Source organism: Mandrillus leucophaeus, unplaced genomic scaffold (genome assembly GCF_000951045.1).
Source record: "Mandrillus leucophaeus isolate KB7577 unplaced genomic scaffold, Mleu.le_1.0 Scaffold80, whole genome shotgun sequence".
Taxonomy (NCBI): Eukaryota; Metazoa; Chordata; class Mammalia; order Primates; family Cercopithecidae; genus Mandrillus; species Mandrillus leucophaeus.
In genome coordinates, this window is record NW_012108697.1 from 3,349,109 (window position 1) to 3,362,309 (window position 13,201).

A 13,201-nucleotide genomic window follows, 5' to 3' on the forward strand; every position below is an offset into this window, starting at 1 on the left:
CATGTTGAAACCCTAATCCCCAATGTGACAGTATATGAGATAGGGCTTTTAGAGAAGTAATTAAGGTTAAACGAACTTATAAGGGTGGGGTCCCAATCCCTTCCTTCTATGAAGAAGAAGGGACATGAGGGATACATGTGCACAGAGAAAAGGCCGTGTGAAGACAAAATGAAAAGGTGGCTGTCTACAAGTCAAGGAGAGAGGCCTCAGGAGAAGCTAAACCTGCTGACACTCTGATCTTGGATTCCTAGACTCCAGAACTGTGAGAAAATAAATTTCTGTTGTGTAAGCCACATGGTCTGTGTATTAGATTATGGCAGTCCTAACAGACTATACAGTTGTTCCTTGAACGCATGGGTTTGAACTGTGAGGGTCTGCTTGTGGATTTTTTTTTTTCAATAAAAGTTACACTGAGTGTGCCTATATTTCCTGCCTCCCTTTCTACTTCCTCTACCTCTTCCACCTCTGCCAGGTCTGAGACAGCAAGATCAACCTCTCTTCTCCGTCCTCCTCAACCTACTCAAGGTAAAGATGACTCAGATGAAAACCTTTATAATGATCCATTTCCACCTAATGAATAGTACATACATTTTCCCTTCCTTATCATTTTCATTTCTCTAGCTTACTGCATTGTAAGAAAGCAGTATACAATACATATAACATACAAAAATATGTGTTAGTCAACCGTCTACATTATCAGCAAGGAAGGCTATTAGTAGTTAAGTTTCAGGGGAGTTACCTGTGGATCTTTTTACTGAATAGGCGGTGGTCCTAACCCCCATGTTGTTCAAGGATTAACTGTATCAGATTAGGTGTTAAGTTCCTAAACTAGAGTCAAGGGAACCTTTTTCTACTGAGGCTGACTGTGACAAGAACAGAGTTTGTAGATTCACCTAAAATTATAGGTGAATATTTTTATATTTGTATTAGCATTAGAACTGGGACTTGCAGTTTGTAAACTTGCAATAAGATCCACACAGAACTTAACTCCCCCAAAACTTAACTACTGATGGCTTCTGTTGACTGGAAGCCTTGCTGATAACACAGACAGTTAATTAACACAGATTTTGTATGTTATATGTATCATATGCTGCACTTCTAGGGAGCATTTGAAGCATGAAAAGACTTCCCCAGAGGGATAATGCGCCTAATGACTTAATTGAAACTTGGAGATAAGCTTGATTCTGTCATCTTACCATCAAAATCTGCTTCCAGCTCACTGTGGAAAGACGTCTACGGCCAGACTCAGTAGCAATGAATGGCTGAATTTACCGGTTCAAGTACAAATTGCAAGTTTCAGTTCTAATACTAGTACATACTTTCCACAATATCTTCAAGATCTTATTTGGCGGTCCCTCCTAGTTTCCTTATTTTCCTCATGTAATAATCAGACCAACTTCAAATGACGCATGATAGACTGGGAAACAAGAGAAGTCCGAACACCTAGGTGACAGTGCTAGACACTTAACCAGAAATTAAGTAGGTTCTGAGTTGTAACTCTTTCAAGCAGAATAAGCATTAGAAAATTTTAACAATAGCTTTGGTAAAGCATTAACGAGTGTTGGAGTGCTGGATGGGGAATCGCATTTGAAGTTTTTAAACTTAACTCTGACTCATTTCCTTTAGTTAGCTTCAACATAGTTACCTCTGGCCTATTTTGAGCAAAGATGCCGACAAATTGGTCCGGTGACGATTTATATCCTTTATGCAAGAGACAGGAACCCAGGTACTCCGCTCTATCAGACACCTACAAAAAAGAGAGATGGGGTGAGAGAGAGAGGGAGAAGAGGTCAAGACTCAAAACTGACCACTACGGTATCCTGTAGTTCAGAATACTATGTTAGAAAGAATCTGTCTAAAACCATGGACTCAACTTACCTGTTTGTAGGATAGCCATCTGTAGGGCTGGTTTGGTTTTCTATATCCCAAGCAGGGCCCATTGTCTAAAAACATAATATTAAAAGAAAATCAACTCCAGTTGCAAATTCTCTGGACCAAGGAAGTTAAAAGGAGATTAAGAAGGGGCAAGACACAAAGGATAAGCCCAACGAGGATTTGAGCTTCTCTTATATGATCAGGAAATTCAAAGTCAGAAAGCACTGAGTTCTCAAAGATGAAGAGTCCTATAAATTATACTTGAAACATTTAGGAAATGCTACATAAAACAGGAGCGGTTCAGTGTTGAATATGTAACCTGCATGATAATGTAGACATTCGGAGAAAACCATCCATATGGGGTTAGCCCACAAAACGTGACCAAGTAAAAGCCTACAAGTAAACACAAACAGCCTGTATTGAACAATCTCGGATTGAATTTCCCTACAATAAAAACTATGCTCATAAAAATAAAAAAAATAAAATATGAATCATCAATCTCATCACCCAAATACCATTATTAACACTGATATTCTATGGCCCTTTTGCATAGTTTTACAGTTATGTTCATTCCCCATGTATAGAATGAATATAATACTTTGATACCTTGCTTCCTCTCCCAATCTGACATAAGTATTTTCATGTCATTATTTCTTCTCTGTAGTGGTTTCAATGGCCAGTCGATGAAGGGTTCTATTGTAGTTGACTTTATTTCATTGTGGGTATTTAGATTGTTTTCAAGTTTGACACCTTAAATTACGCTAAGTATTTTCAAATTGATCCTTTTAAATTTAGAACATTTCCTTAGAACAGAGCTCCTAAAATGTAATAAGGGAAGGGAATGGGGGCTCAGAACAGTTAGGTTTTTGATACCTAGACCACACTGCTTACTTGAGCAGATGTGACAATTCACTTTTCTCCTATCATATCAAGTTTTAACATACTCTCATAGACCGCTAAATAGTGTCTTTAAAAACTATCTTCAAGGCCGGGCACGGTGGCCCATGCCTGTAATCCCAGCACTTTGGGAGGCCAAGGCGGGCAGATCACCTGAGGTTGGGAGTTTGAGACCAGCCTGACCAACATGGAAAACGCTGTCTCTACTAAAAATACAAAATTAGCTGGGCGCGGTGGCACATGTCTGTAATCCCAGCTACTGGGAAGGCTGAGGCAGGAGAATTGCTTCAACCTGGGAGGCAGAGGTTGCGATGAGCTGAGATCTCACCGTCGCATTCCAGCCTGGGCAACAAAAGCGAAACTCGGTCTCAAAACAAAACAAAACAAAACAGAACTATTTTCAGGTTTGATAGGTTTGAAAGGTTATTACTGTAGTCTACGTTTCTTTAACAGCTAGTAAAGTGGCACCTTTTTCCTTGCTAGGTTTTATTTACTCTCATGACTTATTTGTTCATATACTTTGCCCATTTGTATGAGAGTATCTTCTAAGATATCAAGGCTTGTAAAAAACATGGAGACACACACACAGGTGTGTACATATTCATGCATTTGTCTTCAGTATTTTTTCAATTTACACCTTGCATTTGACAATAAAAGAATTAAACTTCTGAACATCTAAACTACTCAGCCTTTCTTAAAATAAGTTTGGGAACATCCATTTACAAGAATAAATGGCATCTCAGTTTTTAAAGCTAACTCAAGGAAGTAATGGTATTAGGCTGAAGAACACATTAAGTGGCTTAGAAGCCCTCATGTCTAAGCCAGAAGGAGGCCGTTACAAGAAGACAAGTAGAAGGGCAGGAAAATGTATGGAGAGGATCTAGCCAAATTACTAAGAAGAATTCAGGTCTTGCCAAAAGGAAGTATTCGTAAAGAGAGTTACTAGGAATTCGGAGGCAAGTAAGTAAACTTCTAGACTAAGTGATGGAAAAAAAAAGAAGGAAAGCAGGAAAGAGAGACCCACTCTGATTAAAGAGATATAAAAATGAACGAGGAGGCTGTGTACAGAAAATGTTAGTACTTTAGCTTCCAATTGAAATAGCTGCATGAAAGCCTAAGAAGTAACATCTCAGACTAACTTTCCCTGAAGCATGGCTTTGTCAGAGTGGAAGTCACTTGCTCCCCCAGGCTGTGTGCCTTGGGTGGTCTACCAATGAGATCATTTGTACTAACATTAATCACTAATGATAGCTACCATTTATTGAATGCTTACTCCATGCCAAGCACATTAACTCGTCTTCCCAGCTATTATCATTTGCGTTGTACTAAGAATTATGAAGGACTGAGACGCTTGGTCAAGCTCACTCAGCAAGTAGTAGAGCTGATGAATGTCTAAGAAAGTATACTGGGGCCTGGGCACAGTGGCTCATGCCTGTAACGCCAGCACTTTGGGAGGCAGAAGTTGGCAGATCACTTGAGCTCAAGAGTTCAAGACCAGCCTGGGCAACATGGCAAAACTCCATCTCTACAAAAAACATAAAACATTAGCCATGGGTGGTGGCATGAGCCTGCAGTCCCAGCTACTTGAGAAACTGAGGTGGAAGGATGGCTTGAGCCCAGGAGGTGGAGGTTGCAGTGAGCTTAGATCGTGCCACTGCACTCCAGCCTGGGCAACAGAGTCAGACGCTGAAAAAAGAAAGACAGAGAGAGAGAGAGAGAGAGAGAGGGAGGGAGGGAGGGAGGAAGGGAGGGAGGGAGGGAGGGAGGAAGGAAGAAAAGAAAAGAAAAGAAAAGAAAAGAAAGAAAGAAAGAAAGAAAGAAAGAAAGAAAGAAAGAAAGAAAGAAAGAAAGAAAGAAAGAAAGAAAGAAAGAAAGAAAGAAAGAAAGAAAGAAAGAGAAAGAAAGGAGAAAGAGAGGAAGGAAGGAAGGAAGGAAGGAAGGAAGGAATGAATTATACTGTATCTTATCACTTCTTGATTGATAAAAATGCTAGCAGAGGCTGGTGTCTAAGGAACAAGTCAAATAATTGTCCCAAAGGGGCAACAACTCAGGTCTCATTAAACTCTGTGACTTGATCAGCTTCAACCTACTAGCCAAATGCCTGACCAGGCAACAGCCTAGTGTTTCATTAACTTAGTCAACTCAGACCTGCTTGTTCTAAGCTGTGGCCATCTGCAAACAGCCCATCCATTAACAAATTCTTGGCAAAGTTGTCACTCTATACTAAGTAGAATTCCAACTCTGGTATACAGAATCTCCTGGAAGCTTTGCTAAAAATACAAAGCTTCTTGAGGATTTTTAGGTTTCATTATCTGGAAATTTAATTCAGTGAACCTAAAGTGTAACCAGAAGATATACATTTTAAACAACAGCCCCAAGTGATTCTCAAGATAAACAAATTACTAGCTAAGGCTCATGTATTCAACCCCAGATAGGCCCAGAAGTGTCATTTTTCTTTTTTTATTTTTTTTGAGACACAGTGTCCCTGTGTCACCCAGGCTGAAGTGCAGTGGCATGATCTCGGCTCACTGCAACCTCCACTTCCCAGGTTCAAGTGATTCTCCTGCCTCAGCCTCCCAAGTAGCTGAGATTACAGGCACCACCACTATGCCCGGCTATCATTTTTCTATGTAAGTAGCCACACCAGATTTCTCGTGCCTGCTTCCATGAGAAGCCATTTTAACAGTATTGCTTTAGGATTTAGTATTCAAAAAATCCTAAATTATATATCTCATGTGCCACATATCACATGCTAAATGGCTTGTTTTAGTCACAATAACAACACATCATCAATAAAGAAAACTCCTAAAAACAGAAAATCACTAGAGCTGGGCATAGTGGCCCATTCCTGTAATCCCAGTACTTTGTGAGGCTGGAGTCAGGGAGGGGGTTATCTCTTGAAGTCAGTTTGAGACTAGCTTGGGCAACATAGTGAGACCTTGTCTCTATAAAAAATTAAAAAATTAAAAAATTAACCAGGTGTAGGCCAGGCGCGGTGGCTCACGCCTGTAATCCCAGCACTTTGGGAGATCAAGGCAGGTAGATCACAAGGTCAGGAATTCAGGACCAGCCTGGCCAAGATGGTGAAACCCCATCTCTACTAAAAATACAAAAATCAGCCAGGCATGGTGGCAGGCGCCTGTAATCCCAGCTACCCGGGAGGCTGAGGCAGAGAATTGCTTGAACCTGGGAGGCGGAGGTTGTAGTGAGCCAAGATCGCGCCACGGCACTCCAGCCTGGGCAACAGAGCAAGACTCCGTCTCAAAAAAAAGAAAAAAGAAAAAAAAAATTTAGCCAGGTGTGGCAGCACATGCCTGTAGTCCTGGCTACTTGAGAAGTTGAGGTGGGAGGATTGCTTGAGTCCCAGAGTTTGAAGTTGTAGTGAGCTAGATTCCATCACACCACTGCACTCCAGCCTGGGTGAGAGAGGAAGATCCTGTCTCTGAAAAAAAAAAAAAAAGAAAAAATCCCAAAGGAAATTATACTGTATTAGACATATACTATCTTAAATTGCCAGAGAAGTAAACGAACTGATGTTTGGTTTGTTTTTATTTGTTATTTGCATGGAGTCTATAAATAAATGCTGATTTGGAACCAGATATACTAAGCACAGGCCCCAGGGGAGTCTTCAGATAGATGTTTTCTTGATAATAAATCTTTAATTGTCTGGAGGAGTTGCTACTTTTATAAAACACTTAAGAGCCAACCTAAAATAGAACAACCTAGTCAAACAGACACACTTAGATTTTCCTATCAGCTCTGACATTTTCTAGTTCGACCTTGGTAATGGTCTTGAAACTGAGAGTCTGGGTCCTCATCTTTAAAAATGGCAATGATGGTAACTAATCTCTACGGTTTAGGGAAAATGAAGTAATATATGTACAGTAGTTATTGTATAGTTAACACTTGACAGGAGTTGGTTATGAATATCCTCTTAGTGTTAGTTAACACACAGAAGTCAAGGAACAAATAAAAGTTACATGACCAGAATGTCACCCAAAAGACCAAAGGCACAGAAAGAGCTATAAGCCAGTAGCTTTTAAAAGTAAACGTGTGTGTGCCAGGCATTATGTTCAATGATATAAGATATAAATATTAAGGCTTGATGTATTCCAAATGAATGTGTCAAAGCCCATTTGGTAGTCTCTGAAAAAGTCCAAAGAAGTGGTAACTTGGGCCAGTAGGATGGTATCAGAGTCAAGGACAATGTAAGACATCAGGAGTCCTGGACTGCTAGTCCTGGCTCAGATTGTCTATCTGTAAATGCAGGCAATTGCATTAATGAAAGGCATGTTTCTAAACAAATATGAGGTACTAGTGAGTTAAAGACACTGTCCTGTATTATTATCTCCTTGACCCTTTAACAACAGTTTTGGCAGGGACGTTCTTCTTGTGTTGAGAAACAGATTCAGAGAAGCAAAGTGTTTTGCATAAGGTTATGAAGGTGGAAATGGAAGAACCGGGCTTCAAACCTAAGTCTGTCTTACACTGGTTCCAACACCCATCCTGATATTGTGTTCTAATGCTGCCTCTATTTTGCATGTTGCGATTCTATTTGGATCACTGCATCTAAATAGCTGGGGTTTTAGAAGTGAGACAGAGAAAGAGAGATGTGCCACAGACCCCACTTTGTCTTCTTCAGGCAAGGACAGACCACCAGGCTTACCAGATATAGCGAGTCCTCTTTGGAAAACCTCATACATAGTCGTGGCATCTGAGAAGCGGTGACTTATTAGGTCATTGTTCTTCTGGGAAATACCCTTCCGCGCTCCTCCCTAGGACACAAGACCAAGTTTACGCCAAGTCCAAGTCTCCCCTCGCTCTTTCCACAACCTTTATGAATTGAATTAAAGAGACCATAAATGCTGATTTTGAGGTCACGGGAATGTTCTCTTTGCTAGTCAATTGATTTTTAAAAATCCCCAAATCATAGTATATTTACATTGTAGACATTTTAGAAAATAGGAAAGAGGCGGGGCTCGGTGGCTCACGCCTGTAATCCCAGCACTTTGGGAGGCCGAGGCGGGTGGAGGTCAGGAGTTTGAGACCAGCCTGACCAACAATGTGAAACCCCATCTCTACTAAAAATACAAAAATTAGCCAGGCGTGGTGGCAGATGCCTGTAATCCCAGCTACTTGGGAAGCTGAGACAGGAGAATTGCTTGAACTGGGGAGGCAGAGGTTGCAGTGAGGCAAGATCGTGCCACTGCACTCCAGCCTGGGCAACGGAGCTAGACTCCGTCTCAGAAAAAAAAAGAGAAAATACAAAACTGTAATAAAGGCTTAAGAAAAGTAGATCTGTAATCCCACCCAGAGATTGCCACTGTTATGTTTTTGGTAACCCTCCTGGCATCCATCTGTGTATGCATATGGAGGAGAGATGATATGTATAGTTTTATGTCTTTTTTATAGTATCGAGTTTAAACTTCTACTGAATGTATACTATGTGTTCTAGGATATCTGTAAATACTGTAGATGTGAGTTAAGACAAAATAGCTGCCCTTGAGCACCTCATACACTAGGGTTGTTGGAGTATGAGTAGGTCATAAGGAAAAAATGGAAATATAATACCATGATGTACATGCTATAATGAGTTTGGAGGAAATGGATTTGTGGGGGAAATGAAGCAACCAGTGCTGTATTAAGCAGAAAGATTACAGAGAAGAAATGGTATTTCAATACAGACTTCTAAGACAAGTAGGCATTTGGCAAAAAGATATGATTTGGGTAGGGTAAAGGAGAAAAAAGAAAATTCCAGAGTGGAGAAACAGCCTGAGCAAAGGCATGGAGGTAAGAAAACGCAGCACAGAGTTGGGTGGGCAGCTAGAGGACGGTGTATTCAAGAAAAAGGGGTTAGCTGGCTGGGCGCTGTAGCTCATGCCTGTAATTTCAGCACTTTGAGATGCCAAAGTGGGCAGATCATTGGAGGTCAGGAGTTCAAGACCAGCCTGGCCAACCTGGTGAAACCCCCTCTATGCTAAAAATACAAAAATTAGCCAGGTGTAGTGGCAGGCACCTGTAATCCCAGCTACTCAGGAGGCTGAGGCAGGAGAATTGCTTGAATCTGGGAAGCAGAGGTTGCAGTGAGCCAAGATCCCACCATTTGCACTCCAGCCTGGGGGACAAGAGAAAGAATTCCTCTAAAAAAAAAAAAAAAAAAAGAGAAAGAGAAAGGGAGTAGCTAAGAATCCATCTAGAAATGTCAGCTGGAGCTACAGGATCAGGGCCCTGGGATGGACCCTGGAGCTACAGTAGGCACTCCGGGTGTGGTCCAGTGGTCCAACCCTCATGAAGTTTCATCTAGAGAAGAAAAGGCAACAATTAAATAAGCATTCAACAATGTAAATTAGTATCCAAAGTGGAGCTATAAAAGTACAGGAAAATACACGAGGCTGTAACAAGAGATCTGACTTAGTCTAGGACATCAGGGAAAATTTCCATGGGCTATCACATTAAGACAAAAATAGCATAAATAAAGCTCCTTGTCTAGTGAAGGAATACAGGGTCTTGCTGTCTGTTTACGTGCCTAGTGCAAGGAAGGAAGAATCCAAGATGTTTCAGACTCTTAACTTTGGCAACTGGGTAAAAAGATATACATTTAACTGAAATACAATAGGAAAGAAGGTGTGTGTGAGTGTGCGTGTGCATGTGCGTGTGTGTGTGTGTGAGAGAGAGAGAGAGAAGGGAGAAAACATGCATAAAAAGACCTGGAGAGCTTAAGTTACTTAAGTATCACTGAGGTCAGAATAGAAAATCAGATTTCAGTGTCACAGACTTAGGCACATTTTCAAGTCATAAAAAAGGAGATATTTTCTCAGCTGTGAGAATTTAGATGAGGGTTTGGCAGACTATAATCCGCACACTGAATCTGGCCTACCACCTGCCTTTATAAGTAAACTTTTATCGGAACACAGTCACGCTCATTTGTTTACATGTTGTCTGGTACTGTACTCTTATTCTACAACAGCAGTCAGTATTGAGTCGATGCAAAAGAGCCCATGTGATCTGCAAATTCTATACCATTTACTGCCTGGCCTTTACAGAATATGTCTGCCAACCCCTGCTGCAGAGGAATCAAGAGATGCTGAGAATAAAACCCTAGTAGGAGGAGAGGAAAGAACCCAAGTGACAAAGAAAAGACTGTCTTGAAATTAGGAAGAAACCCCATGGAAGGATATCATAAAAGGCAAAAGGAGGAGTTTCAAGAAAGAAGTCTCAAGTCAAACGAGAGGAAAGCTGAAAGAGACGCCATTGAATTTGGAAGTTAGGTTATGAGTGATTGAGAGCACTGTGGAGGAGATAGTAGTGGTAAACAGTCAGATCTCAGTGGGTTGAAGTTCAGAAGAGGAAATCAATATGCAAACTACTCTCAAAGAACTCTGGTGAGAGGTGGTGGTGGAATGCAGCGGGACAAGAAGATGTCAATGAAGACATTGAACATGCAGAGGTACCCACAGGTGGGAGAGGAGCTGGAGAGTAGAGGTAGCTTGGAGTAAGATTCTCTCTATCTTGGAGAAAGAAGACTGTAAAAAGGACAGAAGAAGTTAGCCTTGTGAAGGAACAGGAATGCTTTTTTTCCTCTGAAGAGGGTAGAAAATGAAAACAGATGAAGATATTCATGGGTGCAGAAGGAAGGAGAAATGAGAACATTGTTGGAACTTTCAATTTGTTCATAGATGTAGGAAGCTGGGGAATTTGCTGAAAGCCAGGGGAGTCAGCCTAGTTCAATTTCTATAGTTTTCAGAAAAATAAATTTAACTCAAAGCTAGAATTTAACTGGAGGAAACGGCTTAATTGTTCTCAGACACTGGGTATCTCGATGAAAATGTTCTCCTGTCCCCAAAGTTCTGACACTATTATTTAGATCATGGGTTGTCAAATTACTTGTGTAAAGGGCTAGATAGCAAACACTTTAGGCTTTGTGGGACATGCCTCATCTTGCCCATTTTTGTTTTTAACTCATCCCTTAAAAAAGGTAAAAACTATTCTTTACTTGCCAGATGCACAAAAAAAGATGGATTTTGTTCATGGCTATAGTTTGCCAACTCCAATCTAGATTACTGACATCATACAACAACCTTCCTTATTACAAAAGAAAATGTGCCAGTAATAGAAGTTTAAATTTGTATATTGCCTGTTGATCAGTATCATGAAAGCTTTCCCATGCCACACCCAATCCCCTTTAAGAGTTATCCCTAGGTTTGGAGTTACAGTTTGAGTTTGATGAAGGTTAACAAACTAAAAGGATGACTGGTAAATTACCTCAATTCCCACAGACTGATTGTTCAGGTCAAGAAGAGGTAAGACGGGTTGAGGTCTGGTGATCAGCCACAGGAAGATGGCAGCTCCAAATGTCAGGATGCAGATCAATGCCGGGGTTGGAAGTGGGGAAAACAAAAAGTTGAAGATAAAAAGCATCTTTGTGAATAGCAGCAGGAAATTCAGACCTTAAAAAAAAAAAAACAGGGGAAAGAAAATTTAGAGGAAACGGCCATGTTTTTGTACTCAATAGCTCTATGTTTACAGAAGGACACACACACACACACACACACACACACACACACACACGCGCGCCTTCAAACCCTCAAATAGAGTTGTACCTCTCTAGTAGCAGAATTTCCCCCATTGTTTACTTAGCACTGTTGAAAATAATAGAACACATTCTCCACCCCTGCTACTTGACTGTCCTCACACAAAGCAGGAAGGATCAAAGGAAACAAGTTAATCATTTCCCAGACAATTTTGAGAAATGACTGCCCTTTTAATGTTGGTGTACAAAGCCTGGAAGAAGGCAGCCTGCTAGACCCAACAGAACCTGGTGGTCAGAGGACAGTACCTCCTCTGCCCAGGCAGACCACGGGTCAGGAAGGACTCTTCCAGCTGGATTTCCCCCATATAAACCAAACAGAAGAGATCGGTCGATGTGATGCCACAGGTTTTAGAAATTAACCATTTTGTATGAAGGGTATTTCCTGCTGGCTAGATATGTCTTGCTCATTGCTTTATTTTTTGGAGCATCGGAAGGGTTTCCGAGATCAACAGCATTACAACTTGCTATGCCCAACATTCTCTCCCCCAGGGAGCCCAGAGGAATCATTTTACTATGAGGCAAACGTCAGTCAGGTGCACAGAAACAGTGCTGGAGAATGGGTGACACGTGGCAAGCATTGAAGAGTTAGGTCAAGAAGAGATCTCAAGAAACTAAAAGCAACAAAGGCTTCCCCCAACCCAGCCTTTCTTATAGTTTTCAGCCAAGTTCAGCTTCAAACTACTCTAATAGGAGAGACTACTTTCGGGTAGGTCTTGGGAGCATACCCTCATCGAAGCTATCTTTTCCTGGAAAGTTGCTGCCTCACAGCTTTCAAACAGGATTAGGAGAATATAATAGCAGCAAACACATGAGCACTTACTGTATGCCAGGCATAGGGCTGGGCTTTTTGCATGGTTTGTTTAATTTAGGCCAAACAACACTATAAAGTAGTATTTCACAGAAGTGGAAATGAACGCTGTGGGATAAAGTGACTTGCCCAAATTCACCACCCATCATTCCCTATTGCTACTTCTCTATGAACATCTACAAAAAGCCAATTCACTTTTTCTTATAGGTTCTAGTCACAGAATTCAAGGGGATTGAATGTGTCTAGCACCTTACAGGTGACAGCACATGAAGCTCAGAATTTGCATTCTTCAAAGTTTACTGCAATGCCTGATGAAACAATAGCTCAGAGATGAGGCCGCACATGCCCACTGAAAATCAAAAGAACAAAGCAAGCTCAATTAAAAGTTGGATCAGATCAAGATCACAGTTGCCCTTAGAACTTTGGACAGCTGCCATTAGCTGCCACCTGGAAACTTCTTTAACAAGGGAAACACACTTCACTGTAGTCTGAGAAAGGCCACAAGGTGCAGGAATTTTGTGTGGGGGCAGGAACAGTCACAAGAAATCCTGGACCACTCTTACTATCTTTCTGCCCCTTGATTAGTTATTACCTGACTTTGGAGAGTCCTTTTCCATTTTAGAGGAGAAAACTGAACTTTCAGAAATTGGGATAATAGCCCTCAACTCCTTGGTTCTTTCCATATTGCATTCAAGGGGAGAGAAAGAAGTCAAAACAAAAATAAAAGCAAAGTCCCACAGGTGCTAGGTTACATACTAACAAGTGTGCCACTGTGACCGACCACCTGGCAGGATTCTGAAAGCTGGGATTTTTGGAATTCAGCCTTACCTGGGCTTGTATGATGAAGTGGCACTCCAGGATGCAAAAGCATTCAAAAGCTAGCCATAAAGCCCAGGCAGAGAAGGGGGACTGCCTCAGGGAAGATTGTGAAATTGAAAAAGCAGGGGCCGGGCGTGGTGGCTCAAGCCTGTAATCCCAGCACTTCGGGAGGCCGAGACAGGTGGATCACGAGGTCAGGAGATCGAGACCAT

At 41.4% G+C, this 13,201-nt stretch overlaps 1 protein-coding gene across 1 annotated transcript in view; it reads right to left on the bottom strand.

Annotated features, from left to right (window-relative positions):
- Window positions 1–13,201, bottom strand: part of ACSL5 (acyl-CoA synthetase long-chain family member 5) — a 62,445-nt gene that overhangs the window by 29,498 nt on the left and 19,746 nt on the right. The window contains 4 exon segments of the mRNA XM_011967529.1: window positions 1,646–1,747; window positions 1,879–1,943; window positions 7,439–7,547; window positions 11,035–11,219. Of these exon segments, the coding sequence (XP_011822919.1) occupies window positions 1,646–1,747; window positions 1,879–1,943; window positions 7,439–7,547; window positions 11,035–11,219 (461 nt within the window).